The sequence below is a fragment of the Diceros bicornis genome, chromosome 18 (genome assembly GCF_020826845.1).
Source record: "Diceros bicornis minor isolate mBicDic1 chromosome 18, mDicBic1.mat.cur, whole genome shotgun sequence".
Taxonomy (NCBI): Eukaryota; Metazoa; Chordata; class Mammalia; order Perissodactyla; family Rhinocerotidae; genus Diceros; species Diceros bicornis.
Genome location: NC_080757.1, coordinates 40,390,426 through 40,413,771, shown reverse-complemented (window position 1 = coordinate 40,413,771; position 23,346 = coordinate 40,390,426). Strand labels below are relative to the sequence as shown.

At 38.7% G+C, this 23,346-nt stretch overlaps 4 protein-coding genes across 4 annotated transcripts; all 4 read left to right on the top strand.

Moving 5' to 3' along the window:
- Positions 1-1,150: 1,150 nt before the first annotated feature.
- Positions 1,151-1,450, top strand: LOC131416729 (keratin-associated protein 3-1-like). Its single transcript, XM_058559389.1, has one exon. The coding sequence runs from the start codon at positions 1,151-1,153 to the stop codon at positions 1,448-1,450; it is 300 nt and encodes a 99-aa protein (XP_058415372.1).
- A 2,625-nt stretch (positions 1,451-4,075) lies between these two features.
- On the top strand, positions 4,076-4,372 carry LOC131416728 (keratin-associated protein 3-3). Its single transcript, XM_058559388.1, has one exon. The coding sequence runs from the start codon at positions 4,076-4,078 to the stop codon at positions 4,370-4,372; it is 297 nt and encodes a 98-aa protein (XP_058415371.1).
- Positions 4,373-9,406: 5,034 nt separating this feature from the next.
- LOC131416727 (keratin-associated protein 3-3) lies at positions 9,407-9,703 on the top strand. Its single transcript, XM_058559387.1, has one exon. It carries the CDS (start codon positions 9,407-9,409, stop codon positions 9,701-9,703), a length of 297 nt encoding a protein of 98 aa, XP_058415370.1.
- A 6,501-nt stretch (positions 9,704-16,204) lies between these two features.
- Positions 16,205-21,443, top strand: KRT40 (keratin 40). Its single transcript, XM_058559385.1, has 7 exons — positions 16,205-16,651; positions 17,348-17,430; positions 17,702-17,858; positions 19,047-19,208; positions 19,288-19,413; positions 20,603-20,823; positions 21,344-21,443. Exons 1-7 carry the CDS (start codon positions 16,205-16,207, stop codon positions 21,441-21,443), a joined length of 1,296 nt encoding a protein of 431 aa, XP_058415368.1.
- Positions 21,444-23,346: the final 1,903 nt, after the last annotated feature.

Sequence of the window (23,346 nt, the reverse complement as noted above, 5' to 3'; positions counted from 1 at the left end):
CCAAGTTCTAGGTTCAGTTAACCCCAACCTCTTCTCTTCCTTCCCAGCCCTAGAGCTGGTAGCTTCTCTACCAACACCTATTTAACCAATTTCCTACCCTAAAATTCTCTCTGTTGAAATACCTTGCATGAGGATTTGTTTGTTTGCTTGTTTTCCTGACTAAACTTGATACAGAAGCATTCCATAAGTGCTGGTTATCATTATTTTCTAACCTTATTTCCTTAAATATTTATTCCGTGTGTTCCAGCCTCTAGACTCCACCCCATGATCCAGGCCTATGCTAGGGACTGGGGTAACCAAGAAAAATAAGGCATAGTCCCTGTTTTGAAGGAGATTACATCCTAGTAAAGAGAACAAACACATGTACAAAAAATGCAGCAAAGTAGGTGCTGCATTTGTGTGGATATGAGGTAAAATAGAGGCACGAGGAGGGCGTGGCGAGTTCTACCAGGGGCAGGGCTGAGAGTAGGGGCAGAACAGTGTCACAGAAGAAATCATTGTTTTCCTTGCCCCAAACGCACTTGCCTCTTTTCTAAGTCAACTTAATCCAAAGCCCCCATGAAGGTTTCTTTGATGGTTTCAGCCCTCTTCCATTGTGTTTCCTCCTGTAGGAATTCTCATAATACCCAGAAGAGGAACTGCCATTTATTAGATAACTCTATTATGCCACACACAATGTAAGTAATTCTCATTTAATCTTTACTTAACTCTTGCAGTAAGACTATGGTAGGTGATTATTATTTTTCCCAAATTTGGGAAATCACTCTTGATTCTTTACACTCAGCAGTGATCACTTGTAAGAACAAATTCTGGTTGGTAAAGAAGAGGAAAGTCAAGGTAGATACTGATGTATGTACCTGTGACCGAGTAAGTGGAGAACCTACACTGACACTATTTTGAAACTGCAACAGGAAGCAAGTTTCAATGTAGTAACACAACCAAACAAAACTAAAGGAGAGTTCATCCTGTGGACGATAAATAAGAAGTAAGTGAGTTATTTGTACGGGATTATACAAACAACAACAAGGAAACATTCTGGTGGATGGAAGCCATGTTCCCTGAGACAGGTGGATATAAAAGACCCACAGAGGACAACTTGGTAGAAGGAAATCTTCCTTTTCCAACAAAAATCTACCTGATCACTGTCCCCATGTCTTGCTGTGAGTCTTGTCTCCAAGGATGCTGCAGCGTCCCCACTGGCCCTGCCGCCACCATCTGCTCCTCTGACCTATGCTGCCAATGTGGAGTCTGCCTGCCCAGAACCTGTCCTCACGAGATCAGCCTCCTCCAGCCCACTTGCTGCGACACCTGCCCCCCAGCCTGCTGCGTGCCTGACTCCTACGTGCCATCATGTTGGCTGCTCAACAGCTACCACCCTACTCCAAACCTGAGCGGAATCTCTGTCACAACCTGCGTCCAGCCCTGTGAGTGTGAAACACCTTGCTGCTAGCCAAAGCTGTTTCAAAGAGCTTGCCCAGATTGCTCTAAGGGACTGCAATAGTCATTAAGGGCTGCTCCGCAAATGGCCTGTAATTAGACATCCTGGAAGACAATGTTTTGACCCTGTGCCTCCAGTTTTGCAGAAGTGTTCCTTCTATGTTTTGAACGATGATTTCAAATGAGAAGTGGAAAAAATGCTACCATGGACCTCCTTATTTTAAAACTAAATAAACACCACTGCTCCCCAAACCACGTACTGTCTCAATGTTTCATGCTTTAATTACCCAATGACTCTAGACACGTGCCTGAATCATAAACCTGTAAATGTGTCCAGCAGAATTACACTTTCTGATGACATCAACATAAATCTCATAGCCAAAAGGAGGCCTCACAACTGGAAGAAAATTGCCTGGATAATAAAATAGATTAAGCTCTAAGCTTAGAATCATTTTAAGTTACAAGGTCAGCTCCTACTTTTAATTTTAATTTTTTCCATGCCTCTTTAAGTAACTCACATACATCCTTAAAGAGGCTCAGAAACTGGCAATCGGCGATCAGCATGCTCCTGGAATGGACCCCAAAGACTGAGCTGAGCCATATTTTTTCATTGTCTCATTTGGGTGAAGCTTTGAATGTAAAACTGTTTTGACAACTGTAAAGCATTTCACAAATGAAATGAATCACTCTGCTTATGTAAAGTGTTATTATCATTAGAAGGGACTATTCTGAAAATAAATACATACATTTTTTCATTGTAATCTGTAATTTAATCCAATTCAATAAACATTTATTTATCAAATACCTACTATGCTCCAAGTATTGTCGTAAGTGCTTGACAGAGACAAAGATTAAGACATGATTGCCACATCCAAGGAGTTTGCATTGGAGTGGGGAAGAAAAATACAAATGATAAACTATAATATATAGCAGAATGAAATAAGGTCTAAATGAAAAGATATGCAGCACACTCTGTGAGAGCGGAGAAAAGAATGAAAACATCCAGAAGAACCACCTAAAGTTTCTTTATGAAGGATATATTTAGGCTGATGCTTGAGGGACGAGCAGGGTTTGAGAAGTAGAGAACCGGGGACAACAAAAGAAACAATGTGATCATGGTCACTGAGGTGTAAGGTACCTAGGAGATGCCAACATTCATTTTTATTTGATGTGTGTTAGGATAAATATCAATATTTAAGCAAAAATCAAATCAACTGCACTAACAAGTTCTTCTTCTTGTAAAATGCTTGAGGCTTACTCATCAGTGACATTTGATATTTTCCACTGATTTGTTTTAGCAGTGCTTTCTTCTCCTTTAAAAGGCCAAATTGTTTTTCAGTAATGTCTCCTCAGAAACAGCCCACCAAGGAATCTGTACTTTGTGTTTATTCAACCATTTGCCATCCGACAAATTATGTAATTTAGATTCTACTATCTGAGTAGTTTTGTGCTGATCACGACAAAGTGTGTGAAGTTGTTGGAATCATAGAACATTACACATTGGAGATTATTCGGCCCAACTTGCTCATCTGCCAACCTCCAATAAGGCAACAAGGTCAATTGAGGTGAAGAATATTGTATACGGCATTCCTCAAAGGAGTTTATAACCTAATTGAAGACCCAAGATAGGAAAACAAACAAACACACAAAGTAGAAAGTAAGTCAGTGAAAAAAAAATGATTTCTATGAATGCCATAATTCTAGATGACATTGGATCCCCTTCCAGAACCCACTGTTATTTTGTGAATATTATGATTTCTCCTTTTAGTTCCTGTTTCATCTTACTTTAAACTTAAGTATATATTCTTGTGAAAATAAATGAAGACTGAGGTGATTTTCTTTTAAAGGTACATTTAACAAAAGATAGCAACTGGATGGAGCTTTCCTTCCAGTGAATTTACACTGTGACTCACTACAAGATTGGCATCACTTTGAAAAACAAAGTTTCTCGACAAACAAACCCATAGAGTAATACAACCTTTGGAAACACACTATAGATTTATTAAAAATAATGAAAAGGGGTTTCATCTTATTTCATTCTGGCTGTCACCTTGCTTGCTCAATAGAATCTGAATTATATCATCAATAAATAAGGAAAATATGCCTGAGATGCATATAGTCATATGCAACATTCTTCTATAAGTAGTCATGTCGTTGTTGACTTTATTGAGTAGACAATGGTCCAATTAATCATTCAAGTTGCGTGTTCTGAAATCAGTAATTAAAAATCGCGTTATGCATATTAAATTAAGGGGAAAGAAAACAAGGATAAGAATTTAGCCTCTGAAACTATAGCTGAATCATCACTTGGACTGGTTATCCATAATTCACATAAGGTTCATTCCAGGACCCTCTAAAGATAAAAGGTGATCTTATGACAAAAATGACAAGTCAATGAGTCAAAAACATGATTATTTCAATAAAAGCAGGAACTCTTAATGAACAAGTAAATACCAAACTTATTAGAGAATCTTAGTGAAAAAGGGTGGCATAAACAAAAATGAGAGGAAGCCTTCTGGTTGGACCAACACCCAGCGGGGAGAGTATATAAGAGCCCCAAAGCAAGAGGAGACATTTGCATCTCAGAAACATCATCTTTCTTTCCAAGAAAGCAAAAGCAAACCAGATTCCCAGCGCCATGGCTTGCTGTGCTCCCTGCCGCTGCAGCGTCCCCACCGGCCCCGCCACCACCATCTGCTCTTCTGATAAACTCTGCCGGTGTGGAGTCTGCCTGCCCAGCACCTGCCCACACACTGTTTGGTTACTGGAGCCAACCTGCTGTGACAACTGCCCCCCACCCTGCCACGTTCCTCAGCCCTGCGTGCCCACCTGCTTCCTGCTCAACTCCTCCCAGCCCACCCCAGGCCTGGAGACCCTCAACCTCACAACCTTCACCCAGCCCACCTGTGAGCCCTGCATCCCGAGATGCTGCTGACCGATGGCTGCTTTGCACAGTGCCTGACACTGAAGACCCCAGAAGCTATCTATTCAGTATTCACTTGCCTCAGTAGTTCATCAGATGTTGAGGCCCAGATGGCCCAGATACGGACAACCTACCTTTCATTTTAACGGAAAGAAAATCAAGAAATTTTGGTTGAATAACCATTTGGTTCATGTGGGCAGATGAATGTCATCTATTATCAAAATACCATTGAAATCTTTAAGACCTTAGACTATATTTTCTTGGTCATGTTGCTTCTTGGATCCCATTTCTTGTATTGGGTATTTTCATAGAGGAAAAAATTTCTTGATGAGTTTTCCAATAAACTTTATTTCTCTGGCTAACTTTAAATTGGTTATCTTTTACGCTCACCTTCTCCTCTCTCTTCTTCCTCACACACATACAATTTTGGGGTGAGCCAACATTTGTTTACCTACACTTTGTTAGGTAAATCACATGTGTTAACTCATGTAACCCTTAAAACAGCACTAATCAATGAGAAAAATGAAGCTTTAAGAGTTATTCATCATTCTCAAAGTCATAAAGTTAGTTACTAATAAATCCAGAATTCAGCTCCTTGTATGTCTGACTTTAAAGCTCAATTCTTTCCACCACATCACAGAGCCTCCAACACTAGAAGAGCCAGAAGTTTAATGAACACGGTTATGACATTAACTTAAAATATGCAAGAGAAATAAAAAATGTAAGACTCTTTAACAAAATCATCACATCCAATTGTAAAAGAAAAGGATATATTAGCTCATAGATAAAAAGTGGCACGTATTCAATTCTAAGATCAGGATCATTTAGTGAGTCTACCAATTTCAGCTTCATTTTCCCTTAGAGAGAACTTACAGTGGTCAACTGCAGTAGCAGGGCACTGGGGATATGTCTCTACTGGCCCCCATGCTCAGCACGGAAGTTCTGCTCCAGTAATCAATAGCATGCCAATATTTTTAGGTGATAGGCTGAGAACTAGAGCTAGAACTCTGATTAAACATGATTTAATCTACTACTTCATTTTACCAACATCCTTAATTTTATCTTGGGCAGATTATCCTTTTCCCAACGTTAGAGAGATGATGTGTATATATTATATGTGTAATATGTACATTTATGCAATACGTATATACATATATACAATACATATACATGCATAATATAAATATAAAGACACAATGCCTTTAAATAACCTGTTTTAAATGTCCTCAGTGTGTCAGTATCTCCACAGAGGGCTTCTCAGGGCGGCTCATAGGCCTTAGTAGTAGCTCAACTTGGAATGAATAGGACTTAGAAGCCAGAAGCCATGGGGTAGATGGGACACAACCTAGAACACTGTCAACAACGGATTTAGTCCATTTACTCATTAGCTTGGCCAATATTTTTTGAGTGCTTCCTCCGTGCCAGGATCCATATCCATGCTAGGAATATAAACATTAAAAAAAAATATTATTACCTAAAGCGCCTTCAAGTTTCTCTCAAATCTGGTTAAGGAGACAGACAAGTTATTATAATAACAATATATGTGCCCTATATATATTGTATGAATATAATTATAATGCTGTGTGATTTCTGCTGAGACTGAGATGTGAGCAGCATGCCATGCAAGCACATAGAAAGAGTAACTAAAAACCCAGATTTGCTGATTCAGTGTCAGGGCAAGGGATGGTTATGGAAAGCCTCCGAGCTACCCAGGCTAAGCATTAAAAGATGACGAGTCAGTACCCCCACTGACTATAGAAAAATATAATTAAAACTGGCAAGTTCTTGGATGTGTTTGCGTGTATGTAAATTTTCAGCACTTTGAAAATTGACCATCTAATCAAGAATCACCATGTTTTCCATGTATTCGCTTAAAGGAAAAACGTACCCTTTGTTGCTAAAAATAAAATACGTTTTGAGTCTGTGACATACTTTAAACTTCCATTTTAAATCACATAAAAGGTAGCTCAGTCCCAATAGGTCCTAAATTTTGTTTTTAACAAGTCAGTTACCAGGCTATCTAAGGCGAATCACTCACCTCACTATCCTAATTTATAAACAAAAGAGAGTGATTCCCCGGTCTCTTAGACCATTGCAGAGAAAACAAATTTTAATAAAGTACTGCAGATGAGTTTCAATAAAAGAGATGAGTTTATTATCATAAACTTATTTTACAATTGTTTCTAATCTGTACCCTTAAATTAAGTCTTATTTATAATTATGGAAACAATTCCTTTAACTTTATATGGTTGGGTCAAAGTAATACTGCATTCTAAATAAGGGAATGTATCTTCCATAAAATTCTAATTTTGAGAGTCTGCAAGACCCTTTGTAATGTTTTTCTTAAAATGTCAAAATAATTTACTTCTGCTTATTGTTTTTTTGCTCTTATAACTCAGTCTTTTTCCTTCTTATCATGCTGTATAATAACAGTAATTTATAATAATGTATTATGTAATGATAAACCTTCTACCAGCCTCAAAGTTCCATGAGAGCAAGGATGACGCCTATTTTGTTCACTGCTGTATATCCAACATTTATCCCAGTGCCTGGTACGTGGTAACCACTCGATAAATATTTACTAAATTATTTTTAAAGTACTGACAATATTAATCAGCCCTAAGTAAAAGTAAAAGTGAAAATTTGGCAAGTATTCACTCAAAGATAAATCTGAATGAAGCCTAGGGACACCAGTAGAGATCATGAATCCTTTCTTCCAAGCAGAGCCATAGAGAACTTTTTTAAAATTTCAAATTTATTAATTTCTGTGCCAGCCGTTTTCTAAAATTGCATGTCAGAACATTTAGATAAATATTTGCTCTTTCCTATTAGGTGGCTCTTTTACTTACCTTCAGCTAATTTCCTTCTTCTTTGGAGTATATTTCTTTCCCCTTTCCCTTACTTTGAGTTTGACCTGCAACTTACTTGGATAAGGATGATGATAATTTATCGTTGTGTAGCACTCTATGGTTGTCTATGGACTTTAACCCATTTTATCTGACAGGAGCCGCACAATAATCTTCTGAGTAGAAGAATGTACATATTATTACCCTTATTTTGCAGAGGAAAAAGATAAGCCTCCAAAGAGTGAATTACTTGCCATAACAAGGAAGGTAACTAACGAGCAGTACTGGGACCAGTAAAGAGCTCTTCTGACTCCTAATGTGGTCCTCTCGATTCTACACCCCCTCCATAAAACCACACAGACATGCCCACCATCATGCACTGATATACAGGCATACTTAAAAGAGGAGGGGGGAAGAAAATGAGAAGAACCGTGGCTTGAAGAATGAGTGAGTCAAAGTTGAGTAGAAATGGCTTGAGGCATCAAGATGATCCTGGACAGGAGCCCACATGTGCTCCCTCTTGAATACTGAACTATGCCCGAAGCCTAAATGGTGGACTAGAATTAGAATCAAGGTCTTTCCTATCACAGCTACATTTGATTTGGGGAGAAAATGCACTACATTGAAAGAAAAAAAGTGAATGAAATCAAATGTGGACAGATTAATCTAGCTTCGGCCCATAACCTCACTTTCCATTGGTAGCAATTTCATTTGAATTTTAGTATTGTGGTCTTAAATTATTCTTTTACTTAGTAGGTAGACATAAGCTGAAAATTCAGCTTTCCCACACTTAGCCCTGAAGGAAACAAAGCAAGTCAGTTCTCAATAGAAAGATAAATGTCCAATGCACATAGGAAAGAATGATTTAACTTACCTAGTTATAAAAAATACAAATACAACAATAATGAAATTTCATTTTTCACCCACTAAATTGGCAAACATTTTTAAAATAAAATAACCATCAAAAGTATAGGGAAACAGGCATTCTCAAACATAGTTGGTGGGAATACATAATTAGAAAGAAATAGGTAAACAGAACTATTCCAGAGGGCAGTATAGCAATGAAGATCAAAGGATTAAAATATTGTTAATTAAAACTTGCTTCAATAATTCTTCCCAATAATTATTTCTGTTTCTGAAATAATCAGAAGTGTGCATAAAGAAAACCCAGCTGTTCTCTTTTGCCACAATTATGATAGAGAAAGCTTGAAAAAAACTTAAATGATTAACAGTATGAAATTTTTAAGTAACTTAGAAGTATAATTATATGATGAATGCTAGGAAACATTAAAAATAGCATTATCAAATGTACTTAAGAATACAAGATATTGAAAGTATATACATTTCAAACAAAAAGGCAAGTTATAAAACAGTAAGTACAATATGATTCCAGTAATGTAATAAAATGATAAATGTATAGAAAAATGATTAGAGGGATGTATGTAAATACCAATAGAGAATTTCTCCTGATGATGTTTATGGATAAGTTGTTTTCTTTATACTTTTCTATATTGTCCAAATTTTTCAATGAATATGTAATATTTTATAGTCAAAAAGGGAATACTTTTTTTAAAACTCTGCCTGTATTTCTCAATAGCATATTTCTCCATATTAATGTAAGTTTGATCTTCAAAAGTGTAATGCTAAACTAATATACTATATATCAATTATATCTCAATAAAAAAGAAATTAAATTTTTTAAAAGTCCCAAAGCTAAAAGAGTTACTAAAATTAAGTTCAACTCTTTAAAACAAAAATACTTCATCAGACCAATTGATGATAGATAAAGAGAAAGAGAATAAAAACTGACCAGCACTAGAGAAAAGATCTACATACTACAGCTGTGTTGTCATGCAATATTCCCCAGCAGGATTGGTGTTGGAATTACAACAGCAGACGCTTTTGGTGATAACTCATAAAGCTTGTGTTCCAGTGACAAATAGCAAGAGTAATCAGTACAGATTTAGCAAGGAACTCAAATAAATGTTAATTAGAAGAATAGAGACTCTTTATAAGCATCTAAATCAAAGGATAATGGATACACTAACATAAACAAGAACCAGGAAAGAAGCCTTCTGGTTGGACCCACACCCAGTGGGGAGGATATATAAGAGCCCCAGAGCAAGGAGAGACATTCGCACCTCAGAAGGCTCATCTGTCTTTACAACCAAACCAGTAAAAAACACAGATTCCCAGCGCCATGGCTTGCTGCGCTCCCTGCCGCTGCAGCGTCCCCACCGGCCCTGCCACCACCATCTGCTCCTCTGATAAACTCTGCCGGTGTGGAGTCTGCCTGCCCAGCACCTGCCCACACACTGTTTGGTTACTGGAGCCAACCTGCTGTGACAACTGCCCCCCACCCTGCCACGTTCCTCAGCCCTGCGTGCCCACCTGCTTCCTGCTCAACTCCTCCCAGCCCACCCCAGGCCTGGAGACCCTCAACCTCACAACCTTCACCCAGCCCACCTGTGAGCCCTGCATCCCAAGATACTGCTGACCCACGGCTGCTTTGCTCAGTGTCTGACACTAAAAGAGTCAACCCAGAAGCTTTGGTGTTCATCTGTCTCAACATCTGCAACTAATTGATTCTGCTTTTGAAGTTGGGGCAAGGATGGTGCTATCATTGACAGCCCCCCCAAAAGAAACGAAGAGACTTTCAATGGCCATGTAGCAGATATCAGTAACCAAGGGCAATTTGAGCAGGTAGATGCCTATCAGCTTTCCAAAGTTGTTCCATTCCTTCATATTAAAGTGTATCTTTCTTTGGGTGCTTTGGGAATACTGTTTCCAGTCTTGGGTGGTATCTTTCTGGAAATTAAGGAGTTTCTTCATGATCTTCCTAATAAATTTTACGTCTCTGGCATAGTACAAATGTCTACAATTACTTTTATTTCTGTTAATTGATTAAATGTATTTATTAGCTCCAAAAGTCAGCATTTTAAGAAAAAACTGAGGACATCTGCAAAACTGAAAATGGTGGCAGTACAGATAAACGTTTCTTGCTTTTGTTTTTCTTGCTGTTTTAAGAAAACTAAATGTCCTTGCATATAAGATGATCCAGTATGTCGGCATACTTGAAAGTGGACTTTCCCTGACTTGTCCTCCCAAAAAATGGTCTAAGGTAGGTTGGGAAATACTGAACACAATCTGAAGACCAAATAAGGCATAACATATCCACTAATCCAGGTGACCTGCCCTATTTATGCAAAAAATTAATAGGATAATAATGTCATTATTTATTCAATAAACATTTATTAAATACCTATTATCTGCCCTGTATTTTATTTTCTCTTCTCAAAATGAGCTGTCTGACAGGTGAAGCAGATGCATACACAATACTCCTTCATTCCTTCATACAATTAACTATTATTTATTGAATGCGAGGCATTGCCTTACAATAATAAATATAAGTGCTCTACCAGAAACATTAGTAAAGTGCTGTGGTACCATAAAATTAAGGACAATTAAGAAACTAAGATTGCTGCCGCACTGACAAAGAGAGGGAAGACGTAGTCAAAGACAAATTGACTGGAGCTGGTGGTCACAGGGCTATAAAAGAGAAGAAGGTGTCAAAAAAAGGCTAGGTAGTGGGGTTATGTCACCAACTGAGCATGAGAGTAGAGAAGGAAGAGAGAATTAAAAAAGGAAATACTGTGTTCTGCTCTAGACATGTCAGGTTTGAGGCACAAGTGGCATATCTAAATGGAGTTTAGGCAGCTGGAATTTGCACAACAGTGTTCTAGAAAGGAAGAAGATGTATGAGGGAGAGTGCAGAAGTCTGTGTAAAAGTTCCTATCAAGTATTTGCTGGGCACTGCATTGTACACACGCAGGATGAAATCCCATGAGGCTAGCAGAAATTGGCTGCTAGGGGATGAAGAGCTGAATGGAGATACCGGAAGTCATTCAATATTAACAGACACTGAAGTCAGAGCCCATCCAGAGTGGACAAAACTCTCCGAGTATCTCAGGCATTCAACTGATGTTCCAGAAGAACACACCAAAAGAGTAAGGATCCCAACCTTGAGTAAAGAACACACCGAATTATACCTGCCCTAGAAAAGTCTAAAACCAAGCCTGAGAGGGTCAAGAGGATCTTCTAGTGATTTAACTTCCTGTCAGAACAAAACTCAGCCCTCAAAACTCTGCAACATAATCAAGACTTCCTAAAATATATCATCCAGAATGAACAGCATGTAATTAAAAATTGCCAGACACGTGAAGAAGCAGGAAAATGTCATCCATAATCAAGACAAAAAGCAGCCAATAAAAATAGGTCCAAAGACACGTAGATGTTAGAATTAGCACACAAGGATTTAAAAATAGTTATTATAAATATTTTCGTGGGTTTAAAGAGAAAGATGAATAAGATGTGCAAGGGAAAGAATGGACAAGATGAAGAATCTCACCAGAAAGGGAAATTTTAAATTTCTAATAAATTAATAACAAATTTACTTTAAATTTAAATTAAGAGATTTTAATTTTAAAAATTAAATCTTTAAAATTAAAAATTTTAATTATTTAATCTTAAATTAAATAAGAGAGAAGCAAATGAAAATTCTAGAACTAAAGAGTACAATCTGAAATAAAGAATTTAATAGATGGCCTTAATAGCAGATTGGAAACTGCCAATTATTGAAATCGATGAATTAAGATAGCTCAAAATAATTAAGATAGATCAAAATTATCAAAAGTAAAACATTGAAAGAAAAAGATGGAAAAAAAAATAAAAAAACAGAACCTGAGCAGCCCGTGGGACAGTATCAAGTGGCCCAACACATGTGAAATTGGAGTTCCAGAATGATAAGATAGAAAGTGGGGCAGAAAAATTGAGGGAAAAAAGGGCTGAAATTTTTCCAAATTTAGTGATTTATTTTATTAGCCTACAATTCAACAATCTCAACAAACCCGAAGCAGGATAAACACAACCTAAACACACACACACACATCACACAGATAGAGTCAAACTGCTAAATAACAAAGATCAATAGACTATCTTAAAAGAAATAGGAAGGAAAAATACACATTAAATAGAGGGTACCAAAGAGAAAAAGGTTGCCAGACTTCTATTCAGATAAAATGGAGGTCAGAGGACAATGAAACCTCATTTTTAAAGTCCTGAAGGAAAAAAAAATATTAATTCAGAATTCTATAGTTTGCAAAAACAACATTCAAAATTGAAGGAAAAATGAAAACATTTTTAGATAAATAAAGCTGATAAAAAGCATTGTCTGAAAGCCTACACTGTGAGAAACACTAAAGGAAGTCCTTTTGGTTTAAAAGAGTAAATTATACGAGATGAAATCTCAGACCCACAGGGAGCATTAAAGAACACCAGGAGGGGGCCGGCCCCGTGGCTTAGCGGTTAAGTGCGTGTGCTCCGCTACTGGTGGCCGGGGTTCAGATCCTGGGCGCGCACTGACACACCGCTTGTCCGGCCATGCTGAGGTGGTGTCCCACATACAGCAACTAAGAAGGATGTGCAACTATGACATACAACTATCTGCTGGGGCTTTGGGGAGAAAAAGGGAAAAAAAAGAGGAGGATTGGCATGGATGTTAGCTCAGGGCTGATCTTCCTCACGAAAAAAAAAAAAAAACCACCAGCAATGTTAAGTGCAGAGGGACAGTAGAGAATATTTTGTCAAGCAAATATATTGTCAGGCAACTACTTTCTCTTGGACAAACAGCCCATGACAAATACACAAAAGACTGGAATAGCTGCTTCACAAAAGAAGATACCCAAATGGCCAATAAATGCATAAAAAGTTGCTCAACTTCGTTAGTCATTAGAGAAATGTAAATTAAACTATGAGATGACACTTTACACTGACTAAAATGTCTATAATTAAAATGTCTGACAACATCAAATGTTAGTGAAGGTATAGAACTAAATCTTTCATACATTGTTGGTAAGAGTGTAAAAGAGTATAATCATTTTGGAAAAAAGTCTGGTAGTTTCTTATAAAAAGAAACATGTACCAATTCCATGACTCAACCATTCTACTCTAGATATTTACCCAAGAGAAATGAAAATATATATCCACAAAAATATTTGTACAAGAATGTCTATAGAAGTTTTATTCATAGTAGCCTCAAACAAAAAATAACCCAAATGTTCATCCAAAGAAGAATGGACAAACAAATTGTAGTATATTCATACAATGTGATGAAAATAATCAAAATAATAAGAAATTGTCACATGTTGAGATGTGTAGGGAAGCCATTCTGGCTTAAACCTGATTCAGCCTAAACTTGTTTTCCCTAGAGCAGCCTGACTTATGACCTGTCAAACATGCATTGTACATCTGCTTTAAACATTAAACATTACCCCAAAGCAAAGGATGCACTGTCTGAGGATAGGGACGGATACCTCCCTTCCTCTGACGTCAATACCAGTGCTCTTTTGAAGGTAAATTTTTCTTGACAGAAATCAGGGTCAAGTTGACCTGCCGCACACATGCGAAACTGCAGCAAAATACCTCCTTGTGACTTTGAGGAAAAAAACGTATCCTTGTCAGGCTTGATGTATGTTCTTTGTTCTGAAATGGGATATTATCACGCTGCAAACCGCGCTTCTCTGGAACACTTTCTCCCTTTGTCAAGACTGCCTTCCTGGCTCAAGTAAAATTCACCTTATCTCTCCTATGTATAGAATGGTTACTGGTTATTTGTGTCGACAAATGAAATACTCCTCAGCAATTAAAAAAAAAAAGAACAAACTGCTGAAGCAAGCGACAACATGGGTGAATTAAAAATCATGATGCTGAGTGAAAGAAACCAGATACAAAAGTATGCACGCTGTGTAGTTTTACTCATGAAATTCACAAATAGAGAATAGCCATCTATAGTAATAGGAACCAGCACAGTGTTTACCTTTGGGAGGTGGGGATTGAGTGAAAATGAGCACAAGGGAACATTCTGGTGTCATGGAAATGTTAGATATCTTGACTGGGGTGATGGTTACATAGGTATATGCATTTGTCAAAACTGCATTTCACTATATGTAAATTTTATCTCAATAAAAAAAATGGAGGAACAAAAAGAATATGTATTTGACAACTATGGAGGCATTGGGGACCAAGACTCATAAATTGGAGATCTTACACTGGCATTATATTTTATTATCTATTAAGTGAGAGATACTCATATTGTTTATTTCTTGACAACACTATACTGTAGAAGTGACAGGTATTATTCTTCCCACTTTACAGTGAGGACTAACTAAGGCCCCAAGGGGCTACACGACTAGATGAAGATAATACAGCTAGTAAGTAACAGCATTGGGACTAGAATATAAATACTATGTCCACTAAGACAGTGTTCTTCGTCCTCCGCCAATTCTCCTTGTCTTTCAGTGTTAAATTTCTTTCATAAGGAATCATGTGTTAAGACAGAAACCTCTGTTAAGCCAAGTGGTTATATTTTTAGCAAACATTTATTAAGGGTCTATTATATTATGTCCCAAGTGCTGAGGGTAAGAAGACAAATAAGATACACCCGTCTTAAAAGAGACACTGTCAAAAAAAAAAAAAAAGGCACAAACATAAAAATTTTAAAGCAACGTGACATAAGTGGAGGTGTGTGCAAAATGCTCTGGAAAGAGCCGCCACCTCAATGTGAGGCAGTTGAATGCCACGGCAGCCGAGTCTTGACACGTGGGTTCACCCAGGAAAGGATGGTAGAAGAGCATTAGGCCAAGGCAACAGCACCAACAGAGCCTGAAGGATGAGACAGTATCAGGAAATCAGCTAGAAAGGTAAATTGGACCAGATTAAGGAAGGTCATATTTGTCAATCTAGGAAGTTTGGACTTTATAAGTGGAGAGTGACAAAAAGTAGCTTTGTATTTTACAGAAATGATTCTGGCAGCAGTAAGTGGATGTTCTGAGGTAAGGGCATATTACAGAATCAAACAACCACAACTGAAGGCAAGCAAAGTGAAACAGATTATGCTTCATAATGGAGATGAAATTCAAGGGGAAATCTAAAATAGCTACATCTCAAATCCCTAGCCGTTCGGTACTGCACCAGGGATTTCCTCCAACGGAATTGCTGATCTGGAACCCTCATCATAGAGTTTTATTCCCCAGTTCCAGTATTTTAAATTTTCATGAAATTGAGGCCTTCAAAAATAAATAAGAGAAAGCAGGTTCCATATCTCGGAAGAAAAGCCTTCTGTAGCATCCTTGCCCCTACTCTGAAGTGTAATCAATGAAAGTTCAGTTTCCCATGAGGCACAGGAAATGTGGAGAAGGCAAGTGTCAGGAAATCAAAGATCATAACTCCAGGTCTTGATAACCATTTTATATTCTGGCCTGGGGGGGCACAAATTATGCCCATCAGTTGTGTAAAGTGACTTTTCAATTTGCACACAGGCAGATCTGGTTCAAACACACACACACGCACACACACACACACACCTTAAACCCAGTTCCACCTCACTCCTCCACCACATGAGCACAGCAAGACCACAAAAAGCATTGCAAAGATTGCTAATTACACGAAACATTTTTATGGTGATGGCACAAACAAATGGCATTTAATGAGTTGTAATATTAACTTTAAAAGGAGACAATAAATAATTTTCAATGAACAGGATCAAAATCTATGGGAATATTATTTTCCATATTGATAATCAGTTGTATCTATAATTACTCATTGGCCACATTTTCTTTCTTTCCTTATTCTGACAAAAGGACAATGCTTCCTATGAAGATTTTCTGAAGCAAGCATTTTATCCCACTGGCACATGGAAATAGTGACCTTATTTAGTAACCTGAAGTTATGCTTCTTTTATGAGGCATAAAACTCTGTCAGCAAATAAACAACGCTAATGAATGTTCACATGAAAACTGGCACCAACAGCGATAAAGAAAACATCCGGTGCATTCTGTAAATACCCATTTGGGGGCTATATAAAAGTCTCAGCAGGGAAGGAGATTTTGGAGCCAGGCAACTGGAGTTTTGGAACTAGTCTTTGCTCTTCACTTCTAACAGGATGACTTCTGACAGCTCCCCCACGGGCAGCTCTTCTGAATCCTGTGCCAGGGCTTCTGATTGTGCGTTTGCTTCTACCTGTCCCGTGGAAACCACTTGTCTCCCCAGCGCCTGTGCTGCATCCAGATGCCAGACCCCTAGTTTCCTATCCAGGTCTCACTTGCCAGCCGGCTGCTTCGTGCCACGCCACTTTGCTGGGAGTTGTAATGTTCCGTGCTTGGTGGGGAACTGTGCTTGGTGTGAGGATGGGGTGTTCAACAGCAATGAGAAGGAAATGATGCAGTTCCTGAATGACAGACTGGCCAACTACCTGGAGAAGGTGCGTGGCCTCGAGGAGATGAATGCAGAGCTGGAAGGCAGGATCCGAGAGCAATGTGAAGAGGATATCCCATTGGTGTGCCCCGATTACCAGTGTTACTTTGACACCATTGAAGATCTCCAACAAAAGGTCTGGTGCCTTACTGCCCTAATGCTCCACCTTCCCAATCTCTGATTTGCTTTATCTTTTTACTGTTCTATGGAGGAAGCCAGGGAAAGGGGACTTCCAAGAGGCGATGTGATGTAGAGGGTCCAGAGTACTTAACTAGAAGTCAGGAAACACCAGCACTAGCCCCAGTGCTGCCTCTAATTACTGATTGACCACAATAAACTCACTTACCTCTAAACTTTACCCTATCATCTATAGAATGATGAAAAACTATTAAATCTAAAATTACTTCTGTATGTAAGGCTGTACATCTACATTATTTTTAGCATAAGATATTGAAATGTCATTTTTTAATCATATAATTTCACCTAGTAATCATTTTCTTTTCTTATTAATGAATTGTTATTATCATGGCTGGGGACATAGTCATAATACAAACTACTTACAGAGAAAATTTTGAGTTCAACTGCCAAGGAACATTGCAAAATGTCTTGGGTCATTAAAAAACTAAACCTTTTTATTTCTCTATTTTGTTTATAAATTGGCACTGTTTTTTTCCTTATGAGGTGACATGGTTAATAAGAAAAGCAGGCTGAAAGCTATTTTATACTTTCTTATAAAGACTTTTAAGAGATAAATAATGGCATAGATGTTACATGAATAGATACTTATGCTTCTTTCAAAAAAACATTTATTACATAATAACTTACTTTCCAGATCTTGTGCACGAAGGCAGAGAATTCTAGACTTGCTGTACAGCTTGACAACTGCAAACTGGCCGCCGATGACTTTAAGTCAAGGTAAGTTTAATTTGAATTTGAAAATAATTTATGGTTGCCTCTATCTTTCTCACACGCACACACACAGACACAAACACAGCACAAATATTCTCCATATAATATATTTTTATGCTAAGAATTCTCGCAAAGCTCGAATTTACCATTATTTGGGATATAAAGGAAATCACAGCACATGGCTTCCCTGAGTTCACGTGTCATTCATCAGCATGCCCTAGCACTCGGCACAGTGTCAGCAAAGTAAGCACAGGCTGTATCTCTTTTGCTGTGAAAGGTATGAGTCTGAACTGTCTCTTTGCCAGCTGGTGGAGACGGACATCAGTGGCCTGCGTGGGATCCTGGGTGAGCTGAACTTATGCAAAGGTGATCTGGAGGCCCATGTGGAGTCTCTGAAGGACGATCTTCTTTGCCTTAAGAAAAACCACGAAGAGGTGAGGAAAGTGGAAAATCGCTGAAGGGCTCTCAGAGTGACAAAGTTAAACTGATAGATTTCATTATGTATATATAAAATTGCACTTGGGTAGATGTGGCTTAAACTGAAACAAAATTACTCGAGGCACTACTACTATGCAGCCTGATCACTCCCATGTGTCTCTGAATGTAGATGTGAAATGACCCCTGGCCAGTGCCAGATGAAGGGGCCAAACTCATCACCTGCCATTACTTTTGTGGAGTTAGCTTTCTCTGGAGGCTTTATGCCACTTGTAACTCTAATCCATAGAGTGTGAAAATCAGGCTGATAAACACAGAGTATGAAGGTCATTTCAAAAAGGGGATAAATACCCTTAAGGTCCATCCATGTTGCCACAAATGGCAAGATTTCATCTTTTTTGTGGCTGAGTAGTACTCCACCGTAGATATATACCACATCTTCTTTATCCTTTCATCCATTAATGGGCACTTAGGTTGCTTTCAAGTCTTCCGTATGTGGAAGATAAACAAACAAACAAATACATAGATATGGAGAACAGATTGGAGGTTACCAGAGGAGAAGGGGGCCAGGGGAGGGCAAAAGGGGTAAAGGGGCACGTGTATGGTGACAGATGGCAACTAGACTTTTGGTGATGAACATAATGCAGTCTATACAGAAGCTGAAATATAATGATGTACACATGAAATTTATATAATGTTATAAACCAATGTGACCTCAATTTGAAAAGGGGGGGGGATAAAGACTCAGGCAATATTTGGACAAATATTTTTAAATATTCTGCATATATAATCTATGTAAAATCATAAAATATGAAGTGTATGATTATCTCATATTGATGAAGCTAAAAAATGAGAAGCTAAATGATATAACCAAGAACATTTTCTCTTTGAACATTTGTTGATGATAAGAGCTAACATTTATTGAGACCTCATTACGTGCCAAGGACTTTTGTAAGTGCTTTATACATATATTAACTCTCATATATCTCATAACCCTCTGGAAAAGGTAAAATTATTATACCCACTTCACAGATGAAGAAACTGGTGGTGAAAAAAGATTCAACCTAAGGAATCTAAATCTAAACTCCCTGCTCCAAAAAACAGAAGTGGGAGGCTATTGAGATGTCAAAGTGAATTCCCCCTCCCTGCCCATTCTGTGACATTCTTTACTCCATTTCCACTTTCAGGAAGTCAGCTTGCTTCGTGGACAGCTTGGTGACTGCCTCAGTGTGGAGCTAGACACTGCCCCCACCATCGACCTCAACAGGGTCCTGGATGAGATGCGCCATCAGTACGAGATGGTGCTGGCCAACAACCGCAGAGAGGCAGAAGAATGGTTCGCTGTCCAGGTCAGCACCTGGGGCAATAAAGAGGCAGGCTTCCAGATTTCTGCCTTATTTGGGTTCTCTAATCATGCCCGTGTTTCAGACGGAGGAGCTGAATCAGCAGCAACTGTCCAGTGCGGAGCAGCTGCAGGGCTGCCAGACGGAGATCTTGGAACGGAAACGCACAGGCAACGCTCTGGAAATTGAGCTCCAAGCACAGCAAAGCCTGGTATGTAAGGGAAAGACAGCTCTGTGTTGTCCCTGAAGAATCAGGCCCTGAGATACTATTCCCTCTTCCATAACCCAAAAGAGACACCCACAGTTCAGGTGGCAGAAGGTCTGAATTTCCAATTTGCAAAGGATTGCCTCTCCTTGTGTTTCCCAATCACCACTGTTTACCCGGCTGGAAGCAGAAATGACAGGTCAACAGCTTGTACTGTCCCAATGGGGTACCATGACCCTCCCTCCTAAGCTTAAGCATGATCCTGCAGCACCCCTCAGAGACAGAGAGAGAGAAGGAAAGGAGCAGAACAAAAGAGGGACTTCCGAGCCAAAGGCACTCACGCATTCCAGTGGGTTTTAACTCTCTATTGATTCAGGTCAATTTTCCAAGCTTACCATCATATCTAAAATGAAGAATGGTTTTCAGACTTTGCATTCTACAACTATCCTAAAGTTTCGCAGGATCCACTCCTCAACCTGACCCTTCACTGCACCCTACTCCACTCAAGCAACAAGAATACCCTGCATTCAGACGACTTTAACCACTTCCAGTCAAACACTGCTGTGTGCCACATCAGGTCCTATATAGCACACCCAGGAGAACAATGGCTGAGCACTCATCTTGTGAGAGAAACAACCCTCATTTAAGCCTCACAGTAACCTTATGGGGTAATTCCCTTTACTAACCCCATTATACAGATAAGGAAAACTGAGACTCAGAATAAGTAACAGGGGGTCATGCAATCGTTAAGAGGCAAAAGTGGAAGCTGAATCCATTGGTTCAATTCCAGAGCCTCTTCTCTTAACCACACTGTACAGCCCCTCCCATTTAAGAGCCCACACTCAACGTTTCCTCTCAAATGCTGTTGATCCTCCGTAAGCTACACAAGTGTGTTTCAGGCTGTGGTGGTCACAGTGGTGGTAGGAATAACTAACACTTATATAGCCCTTAAAATTTTTCCAGGAGCTGTTCTAAGTGCTTTACACATATTAACTCATTTAATCCTCACAAGCATCCTATGAGATAGGTACTTTGCATTCCCCATTTTTTATAGAATAAAACTGAGGTGCAGAGAAGCTAAGTAATTTTCCCAAAGTCACACAGCTGGAAAAGGATAGAACAAGGCCTTGAAACAAGTGATCTAGCCCCAGAGACTGTGCTACACAGTCCTTTTTACACTCATTTCTTTCTGCAGACGGAATCTCTGGAATGCACTGTGGCAGAAACCGAGGCCCAGTACAGCTCCCAGCTGGCCCAGATGCAGTGCCTGATCGATAACGTGGAGAACGAGCTGGCCGAGATCTGCTGCGAGGTAGAGCGGCAGAACCAGGAGTACGAGGTGCTGCTGGACATGAAGGCCAGGCTGGAGGGCGAGATCAACATGTACCGGGGCCTCCTGGAGAGCGAGGACAGCAGGCAAGTTCCACACAATTACTCTCAAAATCCCCCCCAGTCTCAAAGAGGCCCATGTAGGAAAAGCCCCTTTCCCTAAGATCTGGCCAAGGTCAAACCTCCCTAATATATTAAAGTATCTTCTTAAAAGAGTGATGAGAAGCGGCTGAGGCTAACCACATGACAATAGAAATGTTCAAAAATATTCTGAAGTTCTAAAGCAGAATAAGCATCATATATAACAGTTCACGCTGGGGTCTCCCTCTGCTCCCGTCTTCCATTCAAGAGAAACTAGGAACATGCATAAGATGGCATTTGCAAAGTGAGAACATACATAAGATTTTATTCAATTGCCTCTGCTGCGGTGAACACGAAGCGACGACGCAGGGTCCAGGGAGGAAATAGGCTTAAGTCAAAGGTTATTCTGCAAAGAGTGTTCTCCAGAACAAAATTTGCAGGGCAAATTTTGGCATCATTTTTTTCTGAGTTGACATTTTATCCAGCTTTCTCTTGTTAAGCTTAGTTCAAAATGGCTTTTACACAGGCTTTCCTGTAACCCGTGTTCTACCACAAGCACGTCAAGCAATACTTGTGAGCCGTGCTCGGCGTATGTAATGTGCACAGTTGAAAACTGCTGTGCATGAATGCTCAACACCCAGAACGGCGGATGGAGGAATGAAAGCCAGCAGTGTCCTGGAAAGGAGATGGGGCTTCAATCAGAGACAGCCAACCTTGAAACTCAAGTCAAGAAGATTTTCATATCCTAAAATTGTCCTCTAAACATCCTCGGTACATTTCTGCTTACCATTTCCTCTCCTGCCTGCTTATGTGGAATATTCTAGGCATCTATAAAGGTTTCTTGCTAACCTTCAAATAAAATGTGTTTCATTCCTTTAGCGTGGTAAATATAGCTTGTGGCTTATCACTGTTGATATAAAAACCATTTGATGCTAAGGTAATTGTCTAAACCCATGTCGATAGTTTGATCTTGCATAAACTCAAGCTGAAAATATTTTTTAACTCCTGAAATACAAATAGATTAACTAATCCATGCAAAACATCATATATTATGGAAGATAGTTGTATCTATCTTTCCGAGAGGAAATTTAGGAATAAAATATAATAAATTTTATTTTATTTTATTTTTAATTATAAAAGTACTAGATTCCTTTTTTAAAAATTTGCCACGTGAAAGGGAGAAAAAAATCAGTCATAATTCTATGCCCCTAAACATCTGTTGTCAGTATTTTGGGAGCTTCCAGTTTTCCTTCCTATAATAGGCTTTTCCATATAGTAGAAATCATAGTTACATATGCCTATAGTTGTCTAACCTATTTTTTTCACTGTCATCTAAGCATTTTCAATTCTAATAAACATGTAAGATTGTCTTGTGACCATTATTTCAGTGGCTGCATAAGATCCCATAAGGGACATTGGTCTGTTATTGGACATTTAGGGTATAAGAAGAATTATTCTCACACATTTAAAAAGCAAAGTAGAGAACTCCCACTTCCAAAAAGATGAAGTAGATGTACTTTTCCCCATTCCTCTTCCTAAGTAAGACTAAAAACCCTGCAAATTACATATAAAACAAATATAGGCAGACTCTGAAAGGTGCAAGAAGACGTCAAACTGACTAGAGTCCTCGATATCCAAGGAGCAATAGAGTGGTGAGGCCCTGGGTTTTCTTTGCACCTCATCTATCCCATAGCGGGCACTGGAGAAGCCAAGGACCCAGAAACACCAGCAGGTGCAGATAGAAAAAAAAAAAAGCTCCAAGAAGAGGAGTGAAGGATGTAAAGGGAGGTAAGCTTTCTCTACTTCACTGGAAGCGATACCATGTCAACACCAGTAGACTATGATAAGTTATGTCTGTACAATGTAAGGCCTAGAGCAACTACTTAAAAAGCTGTGCAAAGAAATACACTTAAAAATGCTAGAGATAAATCAAAGTGGAATTCTAAAACATATTCAAGGAAACCACAGGAAGGTGGGAAAAGAAAATAATAATAATTATTATTATTTTATATTTTATATAATAAATTATATAACATAATTATGTTGTTATTAAATAAAAATAAAAAAATAAGATGCAGACTTAAGCTCCATGATATCAATAATTACAACAAATGGAAATGGTCTAAATACACCAGCTAAAGGACAGAGATCGGCAAAGCAGATAAAAAAGCATGACCCAGCTACGTGCTTTCTACAAGAAGCTCACTTCAAATATAATCACATAGGTAGGCTGAAGGTAAAGGGATTGAAAAAAAAATACATGATTGTCCATAGCAGCTTTATCTGTAATAGCCAAAAACTGAAAACAACCAAAATGTTCTCAAGATGTCAAGGCCATTATGCTGAGTGAAAAAAGGCAATCTCAAAGGGTCATATATTGTACGATTCTATTTATATGACATTCTTGAAATGACAAAATTATAGAAATGGAGAACAAATTAGGTGGAGCGTGAAGGAGATCTTTGAGGGGACTGAATGGTTGCATATCTCCATCGCAGTGGTGGGTACATGAATCCACACGTGAAAAAT

What these genes read in the sequence shown, in the direction of transcription:
- LOC131416729 (XM_058559389.1), top strand. Translation starts at nt 1,151, where the DNA reads ATGTCTTGCTGTGAGTCTTGTCTCCAAGGATGCTGCAGCGTCCCCACT.
- LOC131416728 (XM_058559388.1), top strand. Translation starts at nt 4,076, where the DNA reads ATGGCTTGCTGTGCTCCCTGCCGCTGCAGCGTCCCCACCGGCCCCGCC.
- LOC131416727 (XM_058559387.1), top strand. Translation starts at nt 9,407, where the DNA reads ATGGCTTGCTGCGCTCCCTGCCGCTGCAGCGTCCCCACCGGCCCTGCC.
- KRT40 (XM_058559385.1), top strand. Translation starts at nt 16,205, where the DNA reads ATGACTTCTGACAGCTCCCCCACGGGCAGCTCTTCTGAATCCTGTGCC. An exon ending in TTGAAGATCTCCAACAAAAG is followed by an intron (nt 16,652 to 17,347) that starts GTCTGGTGCCTT and finishes CTTACTTTCCAG; the next exon opens with ATCTTGTGCACGAAGGCAGA. An exon ending in GCCGATGACTTTAAGTCAAG is followed by an intron (nt 17,431 to 17,701) that starts GTAAGTTTAATT and finishes TTGCTGTGAAAG; the next exon opens with GTATGAGTCTGAACTGTCTC.